A 21782-nucleotide genomic window follows, 5' to 3' on the forward strand; every position below is an offset into this window, starting at 1 on the left:
TGCTTATCCCAGTTTAATTTTAATAGGTTGTCTCAGAGTTCAGCAGTTGTTCATGATTGACACCACTGCAATTTGTCCGCAAATTATAAACAACACATCCACAAATTGAATAGTTTTAGTATGCAAAAGGGGAGGTAAACCACTACGAGCAAAAATAATACATCAGAACACTTCATATGACAGTGCTAATCAACTACAGCCTTACCTTGAACTATAGCTCCTGTGGGGACAGGCAGGAAGGGGGAGTGATGGTGTGGGGTGTAGGGGGTGAGATACAGGGGAACTGGTGTCCTCAGTGAGAGGGGAATGTCTTGTACCCGTAACAGCAGGACTAAAGGGTTACAAAATCAGGAGGTCGTGCCCTGAGAGGACAGAGCATGGGTTCCAGTCTTGGGGAGCAGGCAAGTACAGGTTGCTTATTCATGAGCAAACAGCACAGAGTGACACACATCCCATGGTTCAGCAATCTAAAAGAAAGATCTGGTAGATAATTTACAAATCAGTTGCTAACATTTCATGACAGGCAAAAATTAATCTGTTCTAAAAGGTGTTCTACAGACTTACCATATCTGCCACAATATTTGTGTCTGTTTTGATTGCACACTGGGTATTTCACATCCTTCCATAGTTCCTAGAAGCAATTTGGGGGACTTGTCACTGTTCTGCTGGGCAAGCCTTTTTGTTTCCCTCCATGGAGTACCATTTTCACACTTCCAAGATGCCAGATACCTGTTTGCTTACTGGCAGGATTGATCCAAACAGTACTGTGAGATGACTGAAACTCTTTAGGGAAGGAAGCATTAGAAATTCCTGTTTGTATGTAAGGCACCTTAGCACTAGGACACTTTTAAGTATCTAACAACAGTTTTAGGGCCAGGAATAATGTTTTGGGGGAGCTTTTGACAAATCACTCAATTTTTCTCTTTAATTTTCACGTCTGTGTAATGGAAACAATGACCTCTGGAAGGTCTTAAAACATTTTGAAATTGCAGAGCATCAGATAAAGGCTAAACACTTTTATTTATTTGCTATTTACTATTTAATTTGATTACATTTCATCTTAGTACAGTGTTATTGATCAGGGCAGCCAGGCTCCTGAGAGGGTGGAAATAGGAGATACTATTATAGCTACGCTGCGGAAGGATAATATATGAATTGTGTATCAGCAAGTTCACTTACAAAGTAAAAGCCTGAGATCATGAAAAAAAATACCTCTGTATGCCAGTGTTTTTTACAGTAGATGTGTAGTTTGATTTAGTAAAGAACATTTTTCTTCTATAAAAAGTTCAGTTTGCTTATTCCAGGTAAGTGTGTATCCATGAAGTAAGCTAAAAGCATGGACTTTTTTTTTTCCTTCACTGCTTGTTCTGTTTTTTTGTTGTTGTTGCTGTTGGCTTTTTGTTGTTTTTTGTTCTTTTATTTTTTTAAGGGAAAACAGAACAGCTTACAGCTAGAAAAAGTGCTCTAGAAATGACCTTCAGCTTCCATGAAAACAAATTTCACAGAGGATTAGCTAGTATAGGGATTGGAAGTGGGAGCACATTTGCAATGGTCTGTGGGTAGCATAAAAAGGATGCGCTACCTTGAAAAAAGGGAGGAAGCCAAAAGCAAGCAGGGTACTGCTCCTGAAAAGCCCTTAAGTATTCCCCAAGAGGCGATGAATCGCCCACAAGCAAATCTTTGTGCTTTGCTGTGGGCACCTATCGAAACACAAAACGAGGGGAATAATGAAACCAGCCAACCTGTTCTTTGTTTCTGTAGGGAATTGTTGCTGCGGCTCGTTCGAAAGGAGAGCATAAACAGAAAATCTTCTTAACAGTCTCCTTTGGAGGAATCAAAATCTTTGACGAAAAGACAGGGGTAAGTAAAACGATCGTACAATGGAACAAAATTGAATGTTTTCATGGTTGTTCCTTTAAAAGTATTTCCTAGCTGGACAGTAATATCTCACCAATGTGGGCACACATAAAGCATCTGACAAGCTTGATAAAGGGTTATCATATATCAGAGCAAGCCATTAGATAACTGAGGTGTAAAGTGTAGCACGGGGATGCAGTTTATTGTAAAGCTTTGTCCTGGCTACTTCTGCAGAAGAAATTACTTGAGTACACAAATGCTCCTTAGGTGCATAAACAGTCGCAGCTCTGGGTCCAGGAAGGGGGAGGAGAGGATCTGCTTTCCTTCTGCCAGATCACAAAATTGCTTCTTGGAGTCATCATCTCCTGTCTGGAGGAGACTTCAGTAGTCCCAGTTAGAGACTGGTAACTGTGCCCATATGGGTTTTCTTGTCCAGCCTTGGCTACTCCTCTGGATGCTGCTTTAAGACTCCTCAGCAGGACAGGGCAAATGACTTGGAAGTGGCAAGGGATTAGGATTGGGACTGGCTTGGATTTAGGCCTTTGTGCCATGGGAAGAAAACAAGCTAGGACAGAGAGCTGTGGGCAAGACCAAAAGGGTGAAGCTTATTTTCCCCACTGATGTCAGGGAAAGGGGAAAGACAGCAAGCTCAGAGCTGGGATTGCCTCAGGTGTCCCAGAGGAATTGTAAGAATTTCTCTCAGATCTGTAACTCCAGATCAGTGTGGTCATCGTCACCACAATGCACTATACTCCTCTTAGCAGCAATGACAGTCTGTTGTCAGATAAGCAGCAAACATGAGAATTTACAGTTTTTTATCATCACTGGTAGAAAATATGTATATTGTATGGAATCGGAGGTACAAGATATCTGAAAATTTGAGGTTGCTGTTTGAGGCTTCCAAGCAGCAACTTGCCCAGGTCAAGGAAGTTGCAGATGACCGTGTCGCATGCATTTATTTTATTTTTTGCCACAGAATTAGCATGTCTGATTTTTTTTTAAACTGCTTTGAAAGAAGAAAATCTAAGCAAAACATTATACTACTTAGATATAAAGACACAACACACAAACTATTTTAATCCTAATTAGGAAGATTTTTACAGCAGTTTTAGCTCTGCCTTGAATTTTAAAAGGCTCTTGATTTAATCTTTTGAAAGATTAACTATTTAACATGGTGCCAGAAATAAAACCCTACTGATGATAGATGAAATTATCTTTGCCAGTTAATTTATATTATTAGAAAATCAATGTCATTGAGCTCACTGATACATAATACAAGCAGTTAGTGATGAAAAGCTCGTTTGGAAAGTGTTGTGTACAGCATGTGCAAAGTATGCATACAAAAGCAGTGTTTAGGAGAACACTGCTGAGGTTACAGCCTGTGCTCAGAAGATAGGAAATGTCAGGATTAGGCTGCCAGTGCAGTCGTGGTTGGGTCCTCTAATATGCAGGCATTACAATAGTTTTTAATTACATGATGACATAACTTCCCTTTTTTGTGTGTGTTTTGTTAGAGACTATCAGTTTCACTCAGTGCACAGAGCAGCATTCACGTTCACTCCATGAATGGTGTATTCATATTTTGTTTTCTTTTTCTTCCATGTTCAGCCTGCTGCCTTACTGCACTCTGTGAAAAGGGCAATAAGGCAGTAGTTACTTTCTGTTTAGTCTTTTCTTGGGGAAATAAAAAAGAATAAAGAGAGAGACTCGTCCTGCGGCACTGAGCTCTGAGTGTTTCACAAACATTCCGTTTATTTTCCTAAGATGGCACTGAGAAAAGGCGATGCGTTTAGAAATACAGGTATAGTTCATCCAAATTGCCTTTCCTGCAGTGTCCCACACACTCTCATATCTGCAGCTAGTGAGGTGGGGACATGACAAGTCTCCTTCGAAGATTTCATAACTTTGACACCCTGTACTCTAAATCTGACATAACTATATCATCCTTATAGCAACCCTGTCACTCACTCACTGAGGCATAGGCTGAAAGCTTTAAATCCACCTTCCAGATGTCTGCCCCTGAGCTGCTGGAGTGATGTACAGGACTATTGGCTTGTCATTCTTGAAACAGGACCATGACAAAGGGATGCAGGGTGATTTCACCATCGGGTTTTATGTGGCTTTTTGAAAGCAGGAGAGTCGTGATTTCTGTTCCAAGTTTTTGAAAGCCAGCATGCATAGACTTCTCTGCCAGCCCCTTGCAGTCACCATCCCTTCAGCTACATCCCCAGCTTGGCTTTCCCTGTGTCCCAAACCCAGTTTCACATCCCTGACCCACTCAGCCCATCCAGCCTGTAGTTGCCATCCCATTTGTGTTCCTGCTGGTAGCCACATGCAGCTCCAGCATCTCAGACACGTCAGCAGCATCAGCAAGAGACTGTGCTGGACACCAACAGGTCTCTGCTCCCTGAGCTGCTGGAGCACTCATGTTCCAAGGTGCTTGCTACAGCATGAGGCACGTATTTAGGGGATGCTCTTAGGGGTGATTACCTTAGGGGTGATGTGTAATGTCTCACTCATTTGGCTGTGGTTCACTGTGGTGTAATGCTAAGAGATGCAAGCTGTTGTAGCAGTAAATAAGACCATCTACGTAGGCTAACTTTGATATTTGGATGCTAACAACACCCCCAAAGAAAGGTGCATTATTGCTATAAAGTAGAGCTTCCTATAAGGAAAGAAGTAAGGGCAATGCAATTGGGCAGTGCCAGGCACTGATAATCTCGTTTTCAACTTAGAAGCGATAGGGAAGCTCTCAGGCTGGTGAAACTGGGGATGTGTGACTGCTCAGCCTGACTCTTGATGGGAAGGAAGGGAAAGGGACTGCAAAAAAAAAGTTGTGTTCTGCTTTCATAGATCTTCTGATATCCACATAATAGTTTATAAAGTTGGGAGACTGATGTTGAGATTTGTGCAACAGAGAGAAAAATATGCCCTCTCTAGGGAACAGCCTGGGCAATTTTACATGTGCTTTCTTCTCTTTTAACTGCCCTCTAGTCCTCTGCCAAGGCTTCCTCCCTTAGTTGTGTTTCTGTAATTTCGGGATTCCCAAAAGAATGTTTTGGGTCACAGTGCTCATTTGTTGTTTGTTTAGAAGGGCTACTTAGCTCTCTAGAATGCCCTTTCTTAGTTTTTATCATTTTCTATTGCTGTCATGTCTGCCACAGTGGCAGTCTGATGTGACATAAAAGAGAAAAAAATATTCTGAAAAAATGTAGGCTTCTGTATGTTAGTATCTTGTACGCTACTATTGGATTTTAATTTATCACAATAAAAAATCAATTTGTAGCTCAAAACTAGCAAATTTTTTTAAAATTGGCAATGTCATAGCTGACTTCATACAAATGATTTAGGAGAATTGCTCCATAATTCATTACAGATGAAGGTCTGTACGTGGGTTACTACTGAAAATCATAAGCATGGCTTTTCCCCCTGTACGTTACAGCTCTGATGGGTTACAGACATAATATTCATCAAATAATATTGATTTTAATAATGTCATTATTCGAGCTATCAGAAATTCTGCCCTTTGAGTAAATTTATCCATGAAGGGAGGTTTGGCTGAAAATGGAATAACATTTGGGAAGAATTTATCTCACCAAGAAAACCTCAAGGATTTGCTGTGAGTTTGCACTGCAGACACAAGGCAACTTTGTGCATCTGTAGCACTGCAAAAGGAATTCCCTAAATAATATTAATAACACTCAGCTCATATATTCCTTAATTCTGTTCCATTGATTAGTCTAAACAAGCTTCTTCATACACTTTTCAGATACTAGTCAAGGTATTTAGAAAGCCATAGGCAAGGCTCTGCTCAGCAAAGCTCACCCTGTAAGTCTGCAGTTCGTGCACCCTGACTAACTCAGCTCCTGCTCAGTGTCAGATGCAAAAACAAACAAAAAAAGCATTTTGGAACGTGTTCCATGTTCTTCCGTTTAAAAAAAATCCTTCAAAAAATGATGATCGTATAGGAAAAAAATCAGTGAAATTGAGCATTAGCAATAGATCCAGTCTGGCTTTTCATCTTATGATGAAGAGCAAAAAGGATGACCATCCCCCTACACCATTGTGCTGCTGTTAAACTTCCAAAATTAGCTGTGTAATCCAAAATTGCATTTAGTTTGACTAACAGGATGCTCTCCTGCTGCGTGCTAAAAATAGTCCTTACACATGGGCTTTGACCCTTTTTTTCTTTTTTTCTAATAAATGTACCCTTTTTTCTTCTATTTCTTGTGAGCCATCCGTACCATTTCACTTCTCCAGAATCCATTTTCCAAATATGCACATAATTTTAAGGGAAGATATGATCTTATTTAAAATTTAAAAACCACCACACTTATTACTAAATCCAAACTTTTTCTACCCAGTGCTACTTTGGGGATTTCATGCCTGCATGTTGTCTGAAAATAATTTTTGCCCATTTGTTCTGCTGTATTCCCCCTACACCCTGGTGCCATCTCAAGATGTCATCTTTCAACCAGCGTACCACACAAGCTGAAATATGCGCTGCACTCGTTGGCTTTCATAGGAGTGCTTTTATATTTTCAAAAGGATGCTCTGCAGAAGGCAAAAATGCAAATAGTTGCATTATGCTATTTAATATGCTCCTTTTCAGGGTGGAGCCTGGCGGTTAATGTGCTCCTTAGAAAGCAACAAACCCCATAACTCTCCATATAGCAGGATATGCACCATTTTTAAAGGACCATCATTGTTCATTAGCTATTTATGAGTATTATTTTGTTAATCACACACATCAGGCTATCTCCCTGTGATAGCTTAGTAATGCTTCATTAGACGTGCATGACTAATATGGTCTCTGTAAAGAGGCTGTAATTGTCTCATTGTTTATTAATGTAACAATAAATCTTTGTTTACTGTAGGTTACTTTACAAAAATGTATTTAAGAACAAGAATTTAATTCTATAAAATACTAGGGAAACCATTTTCTTCTGCATTCATGTAATGAGGTATGCTTTTAAATTCATGCTCTAATTGCAAAACCCCATTGACTTTGATGGAAAACCCAGACACTGTAAAAGAGAATTATGTCAAAAGGAAAAATTTACAAATTGGCTTCAAGTGAAGAATTATTTCTGTTGAAGTAAAATTCTGTGTCAGCTCATGGGTATGGAAATTACCCGAATATACTGCAGTGTATATCTCTATATAAGCTATATACTGCTACACATGAAATATCTAGATGCGGCAGTCATCCAGACATCCTGTATCAGAACCGCTTTTGTTTGTGAGAAATACTGTTAATATACGGATTGTAACCCAGTCTATGAAGATGCCAGTCACTTCACCAGTTTTTTCTTATTTTGTCATACGCAGCACCCCAAGAGTGAGTTTCATTTTCATTCTCTCTTGTACACTTGGGAGTATCAGTTGTTCAGAGATGCTGACCCGTATCTTTATGAAAACACAGGGCTTGGGCATAGCCTGTGGGTTTGAAACATTTCTGGGAAAACTGTAGATGTCTGATTGGGTTACAGTTTTGCAGAGAAGTGTTGCAGTGTGTTACTCATGTTTTATGAATTTAATCTGTAGCCATTTTCTGCCAGTATGAAGTTCAGGAAGGAAAACTGTGTACACACACATATATATATATATCAATTCCATTTGTCTTATCCATCCTTTATTCTAACCTATCGTCTTTTAAGACAATTATGTGAATCTCATACAGAGCAGGGTTTACCTGTGTAAGCGTTACTCTATGAATAATACCTCCCTGTTTGTGCTAAGGGGACCAGATCTCATCTGTAGCATTTCGTGCAAAAGCAATGCATTTGTCTTTTCTTGCTGGCTGCAGAACTAACGACTGCAGTTTTGTGCTGATAACCCCAGTATTTGGTGCTCTTCTCCATTTGATGAGAATAGTGTTAATTATGCTGATAGATTGCTAACAGGACAGCTATTGTTGGCTGAAAGAAAATTTTAGCAAGATTAAAATTCTCACTGTTGGCAGAAGATCCCTCATTTAAAATGTACCAAAGGTACTTCTTGACTTTACTGGAAATCTGTTGGTTCTGGCATCTTTGACCAGAAATCGAGGTACGATTATGGCTCTGTAATTATTCCTTGAAGCACATGTGCTGGAGCAGATGAAATGTCAAACTGTCAAGTTTCTATCACTGAACGTCTCCAAATATTTAAAAATAGAAATAAAAGAAGGAACTTGTTTTATCTGCTTCGTACTTGCTCTGCAGTGAGCAGGAGAGAGGATATCATCTGCTCAAATCAAATCTCCCCATCTTCTTCTGCTCAAATGTTGACCTGTCCTTCCAGCCCTCTCCCTGCATGTTTAGCCATCAGATCAAGCTTAACATGACTAAAACAGGCCTTTTAATCCTGACTCCCAAAGGTCTTTCTCTGACCTTCTTTTTTGAGTGCAGAGGAAAATATCAGCATCATCTATTATTTAGCCCTGTAAACTCAGCAGCCTGCTTGACTCAACCTTGTTTTCGATTGCCACATCTAGAGCAACTCCAGATCTTACAGATTCCTCGTAGCTACTCTGAAATACAGCACTTATTGCCATGCTTACCGTTATGTACAGTTCTGCCTCTCTTCATCTCATGTCTCAATTGTTATCCTTTTCTCTGTCCTTGACAAATGTGACTTTTATTTTGGGAATCTGTCGTGACTGCCAAGATTGCTGTCTCAGCTTATTGTTTTGATCATGTCATGCTTCTCTTTGTATTCCTATGCTGAATCTGCCTTGTCTGTTTTATCAACCCATAGCCTGTCTGTTTTCGTTTCCAGGCCCTTCATGGCTCCTTTACTCTTCATCCTCATCCAAGGAGCCATTCCACAGTGCCAGCTTTCATCATCCATTTATTCAGCTCTCAAATAAACAACTCTGAGCCTCTCCCCATCCTGTCCATCAGACTTTGGGGGAATTCTTTGCAAATCTTCATCCAGTACTTCTGTATTTTTCTTCACATTTTTCCTTAAAGCACCCCTGTGCTGGAAACTCATTAAACTCCACATCTCAGAGGTGCACCAGGCACGGCACTGCCAGCCGGACAAGGGAAGGGGTTGTCCTGCTTTGCTCTGTGCTGCTGCGGCCTCACCTCGAGTACTATGTGTGGTTTTGATATAAGAAACACATAAATTGATTAGAGAGTGTCCAAGGCAGGGCTGCAAAGCTGGGGAAGGGTCTGGATGGCCAGATGCACCAGGAGCAGCTTGGTATGTTCAGCCCAGAGCAAAGGAGGCTGAGGGGAGGCCTCAGGTGCTTGGCACTTCCTATCTGTGTGTAAACGTGAGTGCTAAGACATAGCATTTACTGTTTTACATGTAGTAAATAAATCTAATTAGGATACGGCCCAGTAGGTAACTTAAAAACCCTGCATATTACTCTGACAAGGTATTTACAGTCTCATGATATTTTAAAAGGGAAACAATAATACATTTAATAAATAACATCTGACAGTTAGCAAAATGTAAATGTCAGGAGAACCTACCTCTATAATTACATCCCTTATTGACTATTGTAATTCATTTCTTATTGGCCTTCCCAACAGTGCCCTAGACAGTTTAGGTAGTTCAGAGTGCTCCACAGGGATTTTTAATAGCCACAAGCTTGTGGAGATACATTGCATACATGCTCAGTTTGCTGTATGAAGACTATAAAAGCCTTATATATTATGACAGTTTTGTCACTCTGAGGAAAAAAAAGAACCCAAAAGGTAAAACTCAGGTGTGATTTTGCACATTGCAAAGTTGGAGTGTTTTTGGATCTGGAGCTTTGATTTGAATTTTCTCTTTCTTCCTAACATAAAGAGTAAGGCTGAAATTTCTGTCCCTTCTCTCATTTGGAAATGCTCTGATCTTCAGCTCTGCCTTCTTGTAGTGAGTACCCACTGGAACTGCCTTCACATTTTTGACACCATCTGGCATGCAGATCAAATAAAGCTATTCGAGGCATTTTATCTAAACTGAAATAATTTGTTGGAATTTATTGTAATTTTATTTTTCAGCGTGGAGAGGATAAACATTTGATTGCTTTCCAAAAGGCAGAAAATCAGATTTTTATGACTTACTGGTGGTCTCATTTGGCTGTATAAGTCCTCCTGTTGTTTAAGCCAAATACCCAGCAATAGACTTAAACTCATCTGGTTTTACCGTTTGGTATGCTAATACAGAATATGGGGGCAATTTTACTAAAAACTGTAAAGTCAGCATAAAAATGTTTGTTCTTATGGATCCTATTATATAGCGGGGCTTCATTGCATCCTTCCAGTGAGGATGCATAGCAAAACAATCAAAGTCCCATAGCAAAAAACTCACAGTGTAGAGTTACATTTTGTTTGTTTTTTTGTTTGTTTGTTGGTTTTTTGTTTGTTTTTTTGCCTGTAATCTGTAGCCTCCCTTAATTCAGATAAATTAAGATACAAAAGCCATGTAGTAGTCTCACAGACTCCAACATAGCTGTATTCCTTTTCTCCAGCTGCAATTTGTCCTGTAGAAGAGCACCCAAAATGCCATCGCTCGTGGGGAGATACTCACAGGTACTGGTAGTTCAAAGCCAGGTTAACGCATTACACACTAGAAAAAAAATTGCAGGCCCATTTTCAGCACACGCAGAATTATAATGGCTGAATTTCAAACTGCTCAGGAAAGGATTTAGCGAGAGAAATGCTGACATAATAATAGAGCAGGCCACCAAGATGCACTAAAACTGCCCCGGAGAGCGGCGGGGGACCTTCAGCAGGTGCCCTAACAGAAAGTTACGTCCCCCTTTGAAATCCTCGGTGCCTTCCTCTTTGAGATGTCTGTGAAGCATTACACCCCGGGTGTGCCGGTGATTTTCCTTTCTATTCAGTGCATTTTAGCCGGTGGGCTGCTCTGCAATTTTCTGGTTTGCCCTGGTAATAGCAATACTGCGGGCGGCGCGTCTGAATTTCTGTGCGGACTTGTAGGCTGTTTAACCTCGCCTATTGCTGGTGTCAAACGCCCGGGAAACAGATGACCTTAGCTGTCAGCATAATGGGATAGGAAGCTACAGGAAGGTTTACTTTTAAAGTTACCTGGAGTTTGCGGGATGATAGTAATAGAGCTCTATTGGCAATAAAATCTCTGGATGATGTTCTGCCCTCGGGATCACATCTGTGTTTACAGGGAAGTCAGCAAGAGCTTTGTTCAGCCTGATAGTCCGGGGGGACAAGTAAATGCCTTTTCTTCCGCCTAGTTTATGTAGTAAGTGTCCCTGTGGAAGGAGAAGAGAAGAAAGGATGCTGGCAGCCACTGGATGCTGATAGTTGTTGACAGTTCCCAAACACAAATACCTTATTTTGTTCCTGTCCCTCAGTTAAATAAGTAATACCTTTCAGATACCGATAGATCTTTGATTAATATATAAATAACTGTTCATAGAAGTTGTCTTCCTAAGTGAGATAATTATCCTCACAACTTTCCATCTGTTTTATCCACGGTATCCTCAGCATGCATGCAAACACGTATTGCGGAGCCTGAGGGCTGGAGCTACATCTCCCGGTGAGCTACCCAGTACCTGGTGGCAATGTGGGATTACACATCCCGGCATTGCAGCACTCTTCTGGAACAAGCAGCATTTAGTGGGCTGTCTCTGCTGTTAATACTTCTTAGCCTTTGTGTTCCCATCCTAACTCAGCATCACTGTACTCCCAGCAAAGCCAGCAGCAGCGTTGTGCAGACTTGGAAGGGAGTGTTGAGAAACAGATGAGGCAGAGCACTCATTCATCATTGCTTTTGGAGATTTCAGTTAGGAGAAGACTAAACCTAAACATTCAGCCTCCATTACAGGAAAACAAGCAGGGGAGAAACAGTTCTGGGCATGAAACTGTGCGAATGGGAGCTTTGGGACTCTCTTTTGGATGGAAGGGAAGAACTTGTAAAATGCTTCACTGCTTGAATTGAAATGTAGAACTGCTGTAACACAACGGGACAAGGACCTACCGAGCACAACTCCAGAAATTCCTACCTCAGAATAAGGCAGGAAAAACCACCCCAAATGAAGCCTAAAATTACATGAAAGGTCTTTGTTCCTTTTAAAGTCTCTTTGAGGATTGCCTTTTATATTTTATTTCATTCTTGTCTTCAGAGCTCCAGTACTACACACATTCACGTTGAGTTGCTCTGGATGTTTTATATCCTCAGTTAAGTGTCTGCTGTGGGACCTGAGCAAAAGGAAGGAGCGGCTTGTTTATGGGATTATCTGAAGTTGGTTTATACATGCAGTTGTAACTCAGAGAAAAAGGTATCCTCTCTTTCTTTGTAGGAAGGTTGAGTATGAAATGTCATGAAGTGCCGACCTGGTGTTTATGAGCGGGGTAGGTAGTTTGAATTCTAAGGATTTTACTCGAGTCTCTTGTACTGCACAGATACATCCTTCGTAGAAGTTAGGCTCTCCATTTGCTAACCTGCAGATATATAGCAAGTTCACTTTATCCACAGCCGTCATCATAATACTTTGTGATGGTGCATCTTCAATTCTGGAATAATCTGAAATCTTACAATATTGTTAAAAATTGTTCATTAGCTTTTTTAAGGACACTGCCACAGTGTTGCAGGCCAGTTCTATACTGGGAGGAACATCCAGCAGCTCAGACACCTTAACTGTTTGGAGTACAGAAAGAAAAGAACTCAGATATTTCTCATATGCAAACCAGTGTCTGTGTTAGGGAATCTTTTAGGGTGTGTCCTTTAGCTGGTATTGTATAGTTATATGCTGGCCACTAGAAATTTAAGCCATGAATGATGAGGAGTTGAGCTGAGTGGATTTTGCCCAGTCCCGTACTGTGCCATTTGAAACTGATCTGTCAGTGCCCAATACAGGAAGGATTTCTTGCTAGTATGCTTCAGTTTATTTGTAGCTATGAAATCACTTTTGTGTTTGAAAGATATAAAATATTGCATCTTATACACTTCTCAACTTTTCTTGCTTTCATTTTTGGCTGGTTCAGGAACATGACATGTTGGTTATATGCAGTTCATGAGTTCATAAGGTCCTTTCCTATTCTTATTCTGTGTACATATGCTTTCCCTCAGCCCTATTTAAAGTCTTATTAAATTGGTAAAAGTATTTGACGTATGGACAGATAAATATAAACTAAATTCCCCTTGTCTTTTTCCCCTATTACAGAGAAGTTCATGATGTTATGAAATTAGAATTATGGTTAAAGTTTCTGTTTTGATGACTATCCATTGCAACTTGAATTTTAGTATTGCCAATATGAGTGGGATTTTTGTAATCTTTGTAAGCTCTGCTTTACAGAGTTTCTGTGACAAATCAAGAGCATCCGAGGCTGGTTTTCAGCAACAAGCTTTTCAAATCACAGTCTACAAGAAGAGAGTGGCTCATAACACTTACTAAATCTGAAGCACTTAGGACTTGAGGCAGTTAAAGTCAAAAAATACCTCCAAAGCTACTAGGAGTTGTATGAAGAAACATCTTGTGCTGTTCATATAAATCAAAAGCATTTCAGGAGGTGAAAGATATTGGTGTAAAGGAACAAAAGAACTTTGTAAAAGCCGAGGTTTCTCTGAAGCAATTCACAGGCTGTAAAGATGAATGCAATAAAAGTACCGGGATGTTCAGTGACACTGTAACAAACTGTCTTATTATTGAGTATTGTGCTCCCTCAAATTCCAGATTTCATCAATAACAGTCTTACAAACTTCAGAGCATAACAGGAAAGAACACAAGTTATGGGAAGAGGTGCTACGCTTCGGCTGTGTGCAAGCTTTGGCTTGAGAGTAGAGAGGCAATGCTGGGATATTTATGGCTGTATTGATCTTCTGACTGTTTTTCACAAGGTGATGAGGTGGGTGCTAACAGGGAATACAGTTGAATAGATGCATGACAGCCTTGGAAACACAGCAGTGGCCACTGGGCCAGCTGCCATCCCAAGGAATAAAATAATAACTTAATAAGCAAGTATTGCTGCTTGTACACTACATTGAAGTAGTGAAATGGCAAGGTAAGGCAGCATATTATAGTCTGTAGATGGTCTCAAACAGCTGAGGTGTTTATAGAACTTAAGGGACATATACAACCTAAAGGGGTATTGAGGATCACATTTGTTGCTTCTTGCAAACAAATCCTCCATTGTGCAAATCCTCCATTGTTTTAACCATCCTGGTAAAACAAAGACCACATATGACACAAAACCAATAAGAAAATAGTGCAAGGCTCATAGGATGTCCAGCAGCACAGCTTTAGTGTAGCACATTTGTTGTTCAAAAGCTCTGTAGAAATGTTTCCTTGCCCTTTAGGATTTTATTTGTCCTGGAATGATGTTTGCAAGTGCATATTTTAAGTATAACTCAGGATTAATGATAATTGGACAAGGGCTTTATATTTAGCTAGCTAGTTTCACTGCTGGTACAATAAGAAATTGAAAAGCTGTTGAAGTAAAGATAGGAAATTGGCCATGTGTGCATTCCAGTTTTGTTTTGTTCCTTTCAGAAGTTCATATATCTAATAAATGGATCTTCTGCATGAGCAACTTAGCATTTGCTTTCGAAGACAATGAACAATAACTAAATTCATATCTGGTCTTTGTCAGACATTATTACAAATTATGAGAGCCAGACAGAAGTTTATTACCTTAGTGGTGTTCTGTTTCACAAATTAGGTTCTTTGAATATCCAGCTAGCTCAATGTTGTGGATCCATTCATCACAATTAGACCGCTGTGCTGGCAAAGTTAAGTCCTGCTAACTTAATTGACTAACGGTACACGCTGTGGGCCGTGAGTGAGGACAACTCCAGGCAAGTTGAGAGCATCATGGCATGTGCGCCTCGCAGAAAGCACAAACAAGGATGCCTCCATTTGTTCCCTTAAAAATTTGTTACTCTTACTCCCCAGTTTACACACAGGTGATAGTAGTAGTAGTAGTTCTTTGTCAAGCCAAAGAAACGGTAAGGGTTAGCTCAGACTTTAGATGAGGCTGAAGCACACTTTTAAGCCATCTTCTTGAGCCCAGCCAAACAGGCTCTTACCTCAGGTACTTTCACTAAGTGCTTGTCTTCATGTAGCCTGAATTGAACTGTGCGGATTGAGCCTAGCACAGCACTTCACTTGAAGACTGGCTTATCTTTAAACATACAATTATGCTCGCTGACTTTTGTCCTTCCTGACTCAGCGGCACGTTCCCCTGTAAGCCGGAGCAAGTCACATTACCTGGTTTTACTTCAGTCTCCTTGGCTGCAGGAAGAGAACAGTTCTTACGAGATTTTTTTTATTATTATTATTAAGAGGAAATAAAATTTACACATCTTTTGGGTGCTTTACATAGATCAGGCCTTTAACTGCGTGTAACCTACAAGTGTGCTTTTCATGCCGTGTGTTTTTGTTGCGAAGCTTGTGCACTGAAATGCCTGTTAGGAGTTGGCACTTGGAAAAGTCTTTGTTTAGATTATTGTCTGCAAAATCAATCTGTATGGAAGAAGCACAGGGATTAGACAGACTTATTTCTGTCTCATTGTGAGGACATGCTTCAAGGCTGCCATCTGAGAAGTCCAGTCAGGCTTGGGGTACCCCCCAGAGCTTCCATTTTCCTTTCTAGCTCCTATTCTTGTATTTTTCAGGCAGAAAGTCCCTAACCTGTTGTTCACCTCAAGCTCCATGAGTGGCTTTGTATTGAAGGGATTTAGAACTGGACTGTTCATTCTCGGCTGTGTAGCAATTTGCATGTTTTCAGTCTCTTTCAGCAGAAGGGTACGATCACGTTCACACTCAAACTCCAGCTTCAAAAACCTTTCGGCAGTGTGTGCTGCAGTACCCCTATAGACTGTTACCTTGCGCATTATATGCTTCTTCTCACCCCATGCTGGTGTGTTTGGTTTATAGTCTTCCCTTTGCCTGTGAAAAACTGATTGTCATAGCCAGTGCCTGGCAGTGTCTCCCAGTCCTGAGCTCTTGAGAACTGCAAGAGGTTTTTCTAGTGGGTTTTGCTTTCCAGGTATCCATATATGACATTGGATTTTGAAAGCTGACCCGTTTTGTAGTATATGGCCTGGGTTGAACTGCTCCCCTCTTGCCTTTCTAACCAATGGAACAAAATTCAAGTATTTGTTTGCATGCATCTTTGGAACATGGATCGAAATAATATAGAAGAAAAACAATGATGAAAACCAGATGTCCAATTGCTCAGGAAGTGGCAAGAGTAGCAGCTGACAGAAGGGCCATTGCAAGCACGTCTTGAGCACCGGCAGTGAACACGACCAGCCCGTAGGTGTAGCGGAGTAACTGGCGTCGTGTCGGTACAGATCCAGCACGTTGGGCAGCAACGAGACAAAACTCATCTGAGAACCACTCACGTGTTTTACAGTTCATTGTTTTCACTTAACGTGTTGCAGTAGACAGTGGTAAATGTACTGTTACGCTTCTAGCTTGCTAAGCTTATTGTCAAGGCGTTGCTGTAATTTTCCATGTTAGATTCAGGTCCTAGGGTTTGTTCAGTGCTCTTCCTAAAGGTATAAGCCGCGTTTTCCTAAAATTGAGCAAACATGATGTGAGTTGGTGTATGGGGGAGGCAGACAGCCACATGAAAAAAAAAAAAAAAAGGTGTATAAAATTATTTTATTATGAATCTTTCAAGAATTTTGCAGTTTGGAGGATAACGTTGTTGTTTGAGGGGCTTGATGTGACACGCAAAATGTGCTAATGCTTATTTAGGTGGGCTAGAAGGAAGAGCAGTGCAGAGGGTGCTCAGGATGTCACGCACATCCCAGCACTGATGCTGGGGCGATGCCCAGCTGCAGGCAGGCTCACCGTAACACGAGGCAAGAGGCTGTGCAGCTGCAATCCCAGTGCAACTTGTCCTTACAGATGTGATGCTGTGAATATATGGATATAAAGTGGTACAAGTGTCCTGCTCTGGGTGGGGCAGCGCGTGTAGGAGGCTTTGCAGCTCGCAGATGGTTTTTGTTGTGGCTCTTAACACGGCGCCCCAGGCTCCACTAAATAGACAACCTCATTAAAAGAGAAATAGCAATGGTAAAGCAGTGACTTTCTCATGCCATCTAACTCACATATTTGACATGATTGCTGGGCCTTCCAAGTACTTAATTGATTGACTTAATTGATTTAGTGGCACTGGAGGCTACAGCATGGAAATAAAGGGGCAAGATGAGGATAAGGGGTGAAAAAAATTATGGTAGGTGCCAAGTGGCCTGAGGGAAATTAGAAATGCTACAGATCTCAGAGGTAGCTAAATCAATTCAGTGTGATGTACAGGGGGCGAGCGGGGGGAAGAGGAGAAGCAGGGGATAGAGAGGAGAAGAGGAGAGAAAATAAGCGTGGCTGGAGAGAGATGGGCAAATGGACAGGGAAGAGTGCGGTGCTGGCAGGTGCTGGCGCTGTCCCCGGTGCCATTGTATTTAGCCTAAAAAGAACAACTATTGCTCCCTGTGACTAGCTTAGTTGTCCAATATGAGGCTTTATCAGTGCTTGCATTTTAAAATCTTCAGTGTTTTCAAGTGGCTGAAGTCACGTGAGACCTAAAATAATGCGGAGGAAATACAGTGGATTTTTTTTAACAAGTGAAGCTTAAATGTTAAATTACTTTCTAATCTGTGCAATATTTAATTGACTGTATTGAACCATAATACAAATTAAGTCTTCTCTGTAATTTGTTCTGCCGTGCTGCAGCCCTCCGAACAATCTGATACCTCGCGTAGGACTTGGTGAATGGCTCCTAGCAGCACTCAGCAAAGATGCAGTAAAAACATCAAATAGCATGTGATGGAATCCATCAGCCTGTGCACGTAGGGGTGTCATAAACATCTCCGAGCTATGAAATACTTCTTTTATATGCCTTTGACCCACTGGAGACAGGATTAAGTCATGTTAAAACCTTGAAGATGAAAAAAAAAAAAAAAGGCTGGGGAGAGAGAGGCAGATGAGCTTGTGAATATTAACTGCTGAGCACTGACCAGCAGTTCTGCTGTAAGCAATTTTATGTGGCTCTTGTTTCATTTCCTTCAGAGGCTGGTGAACAGCTTGTCGAGAGGGTGGCTACGTGTAAGCACTTCCAGACTGAGTGGTGAAGAAGCCATTTCTATCAGTGGGCCTCATTCTGCAGGACAGATTAATCCCTGCGAGTGCACTAGGCGCAGATTTAATCAAAACATGCAAAGGCCGTGTATTTATAGACTGGCTCAGTTGTAAGTCTCCGTTGGATGGCTGGGTGAGACGAGACAAGGCTGTGCTTCTCATCATGCTGTCCCTTCTGTTGTCCTTCCATGCACGGCTCGCTGATGTAAGGGCTGTGCAGGGTATTGGGCAGGCTGCAGCCCTAAAACATGATTTACAAAAATGATGTGGTTCTGATCTTGTGTTTGGCGTTGGTAAGTGTCTGCTGGCTGCAACAGGTGTCATTTCTGCTTCACGATGAGCAGAGAATCGGGCACTCCTTAAATAATATTCGGAGGTATTGGAGAATGTAGAAAGGACACAATCGATGCATCAAGGTCTGAAAGCCCAGGTTGAAATAAGTGCTTATTCCTGTGTTTCAGTACAGATGTGTATGCAACATTACATTTTATGTGCATGTTCCAACTCAGTATCCCTCAAACAAATGAAAAACTCTCTCTAAGCACTCTGTACAATAAAATACTTGAAAGGACAATGTTGCAGTCACCTTTACTTAATCTGTACACATATTGATACAGTATGGGAAGTGTCATAACCATTACAAATGTAACGATTTTCAAACAGTTAATGAGGGTTCCCAAATAAATCGGAGCATCTCCATCTGCTGTCTTACATTGCTGGTGATATTTTTCCATGGTAGAATGCTCTTCAGATGTAATTCCACGAGGAAGGAATCTGATCACAGTTTAATTTCAGTGCAAAATGCGGTCTCGCAATCAATAAAGCAATGTCAAGGAACTTTCATTTAATAGGAGCCAGAGATAACGTTCCCTGTTTTATGCAGAATAGAGAGATGGGAACATTTCATTTCATTGTAAGCATGCAAGCTGGCTTTCAGAAAAGCCTGATAAATCAATATCCATGTATTACCTAAGTAAGATCCCATCATTAATTTTAAACACTTAACACGTTGCAGAAGTCTGGAGCGCACCTTCAGCTTAGCCACAGCTCGAAGTCAGTGGCAGCACTTCCATTTCCCTAAGAACAAGCAATCTTGTTCTTGGGGAGCTAGGAATCACTTACTGAGGAATTAAAAGGAAATATGTCCAGTCTTTTGTTTTCTATATAGTCATCTGTCTCTTGCACCCTGCCTTCCCTTTTAAATTTTGGTCCGTGTTCTGTGGGAGTCTCGTCACTTGTCACTTGCCCTGCACGCGTGTAGCCTTTTCCCTTCTACGCACATGGATCCTCTCTGGTTTTGAATTTTAAAATGTTTTTTAAACTCTAAAAATAACCGGTTGTTTAGAGATTGCCTGGATGCCATGCTGATTTTCAAAATGTGCTTTTCTCCAAACCAGCAGGGATCTGGACCTCAAAAGAATTCAGTGTGAGGCTTTGCTTGCTCTCAGAAATGGCATTATCCCTAGATTATAAAGGAGCAAGCCAGTGTATCAGGGTAGGAATTCAAACTAATAGGTTGTTTTAGATAAACTTTTCAAGAACATTATTCTGAGTGGAAATACTTGAGCATTACTTTGGTAATGAAATACTAATTAGTCCACAGCAAGAAGGGTGCTGGCACTCTGAATTGCTGTCTGGCCAAACCATGCTTAGTGGAGTCTCAGGTTCCTGTCCTGGCTCTGGGGAGAATTTTACTCATAGATTTAAAAGGCAATTGGATGTTTTTTTGTTCCTAATTATTATTAACAGAAGTGGGATTCTAAATAAAATGGGAATATTTTCAAATAGCATTGTTTTAAGTTTGATAATCATGTTTCTGTGAATTTTCTGGGAAATTTTTTGGAGTTCTGATAGTGCGTAAGTGCAATATCACAACACCGCTTGCTTGCTGATGCTTACTGCTGTAGAGGTAGAGCAGCCCTGCTGCTGATTTGGAGAGATAACATCTTCCAGCCCTAGTCCTTCAACCCCTGCATTGGCCTGTCCTTAGAGTCGCCCTGTAGGAAGCTACAGGAGGCTGCTGCTTCCTCTTTTCTATACCTATTAATATGGATTCTGCACCTAGGATGCTGTCTGTGTAGTAAGTAGGTAGTCCTATTTTTTAATTGAATCATATCTCACCAGAAGGTACTGAGAAAGTTACTCAGTTGAAGGTTTTAGTCAAATTACTAAACAAAGTCAAATTTGGCCAGATTTTGAAAAGGGGATAGGCACACAGAGTACAGATGTTAATTGATTTTGACACCAGGGAATGCTTATTTTAATTCCATAGGTGTGCTGAGATCCAGGTGAAGCACTGGTGAAAGCAAATGATACAGCTTTAGTGGAACATTTTGATGGATATTTCTTGTGTTTTTTGATAGCTACTACAGCACCACCATGCAGTTCATGAAATATCTTACATTGCAAAGGATATCACAGACCACCGAGCGTTTGGATATGTATGTGGAAAGGAGGGAAATCATAGATTTGTGGCAATAAAAACAGCCCAGGCAGTAAGTATTAGACCATTGTCATTTTCTACAGTGTAACTCGATTGAAAAGTCATGTTCATAAGAAGCTGGTCAAGAGGCCAGTCTGTACTGGTTGTGATTGTGCTATACTTGTCACAAGTGTCTGCTTACATGTTCCTAAATGGCAAATAAATGAAGCCATCTTGGCAAAAAAATGAATTTATTTCACCATTTCTGATTTTTCTTGATATATGTATATATTTATATTTATAATTAGTTAAAACTTTGTGTTCTAACTAAACTCATTACTCTATTTGAATACAGATAACTTCGGGTATGTTCCTATACTCATTTAACAAAGTGTTAGAAACCAATTAGCGATTTTGCATATAGCCTACCATAATTTCACTGAATAAGAAAATACTAATAAATATGAGTGGTTTTTATATTAAAAATTATAATTATCATTAACCTTAGCCTGCATGCTATGGCAGAAATTAATTCTATATGGAGTTCTCTCACTTTTCGGAGTTAGTATAACTGCTCTATCAGCAGGATGAGATAAGAGAAATGTGTCATCTAGAAACCTTTCTCATTCTTTTTGTTTCTGCAGGCTGAACCTGTAATTCTGGACTTGCGAGATCTGTTTCAGCTCATCTATGAACTGAAACAAAGGGAAGAAATGGAAAAAAAGGCACAAAAGGACAAACAGTGTGAACAAGCGGTATACCAGGTACATGCATAAGCTTAGACTACTGCCAAGAAAAGTATGGCTTGAAGTATTCCCCAAAACTGCTGCAAAGAGGCACTTGGTGTCCTCAGCATTTGTTAACAGCATCGGTTCTGAGTGATGCTAGCTCGAAATGGACCAGTATGAAATAGCAGCTGTTGTTAGCTCAGAAGCAGGATTAAACAGTGACGAAAGCTATCACCTGGGGTAAGATGATCACGCTTAGCAACTTGAAATGATCCATTCATTTCCAGCGTAGTGCTTCTTCTAATGCAGGAGGAAAACTTTAATGAAGGCTATTGTGTTGTAAGTCAGTTTAACAGCATCTTACACTGTAGGGAAGTTTCCGTATACTTCTGAATGTTTGTATTAGAATCAAATCAAATAAGGTGCAGATGGTTAAGCTGATGAAACATGAATAGAGTTACTTTGTGTAATAATTTGGCCTTATCTGCATAATAAAGTTTAAAAAAAAAAACAAAACTATATGCTTACTTGCACATTTTGCTTATTTCTTTGCTGTCCTTTAATTTCTGAATACAGTTCTTTTATCTCTACTATTTATGTTCTTTGCTTTTACTGCCTGTCCTCTTTGCTGTAGACAATTTTGGAAGAAGATGTAGAAGACCCTGTATACCAGGTAATTTCTGAAGCTATGTAGCCTGGGAGTTTCAGAAATGACTAGATACATGCTGAG

At 40.5% G+C, this 21782-nt stretch overlaps 1 protein-coding gene across 9 annotated transcripts in view; it reads left to right on the plus strand.

The window, feature by feature from the left end:
* DAB1 (DAB adaptor protein 1) overlaps nucleotides 1-21782 on the plus strand; it is a 209949-nt gene that overhangs the window by 154707 nt on the left and 33460 nt on the right. For 8 of the 9 annotated variants that reach the window (XR_004253525.1, XR_004253526.1, XM_032191973.1 and 5 more), the window contains 4 exons: nucleotides 1762-1860; nucleotides 20266-20397; nucleotides 20969-21088; nucleotides 21687-21725. Coding sequence is in view for 7 of the 9 variants with exons in the window: in XM_032191973.1 (XP_032047864.1) it covers nucleotides 1762-1860; nucleotides 20266-20397; nucleotides 20969-21088; nucleotides 21687-21725 (390 nt within the window). In the remaining 2 variants the exon portion in view is untranslated. The remainder of the gene's footprint in view (nucleotides 1-1761; nucleotides 1861-20265; nucleotides 20398-20968; nucleotides 21089-21686; nucleotides 21726-21782) is intronic. The other variant, XM_032191979.1, reaches the window with a different exon arrangement.

This window comes from Aythya fuligula, chromosome 8, assembly GCF_009819795.1.
Source record: "Aythya fuligula isolate bAytFul2 chromosome 8, bAytFul2.pri, whole genome shotgun sequence".
Lineage (NCBI taxonomy): Eukaryota > Metazoa > Chordata > Aves > Anseriformes > Anatidae > Aythya > Aythya fuligula.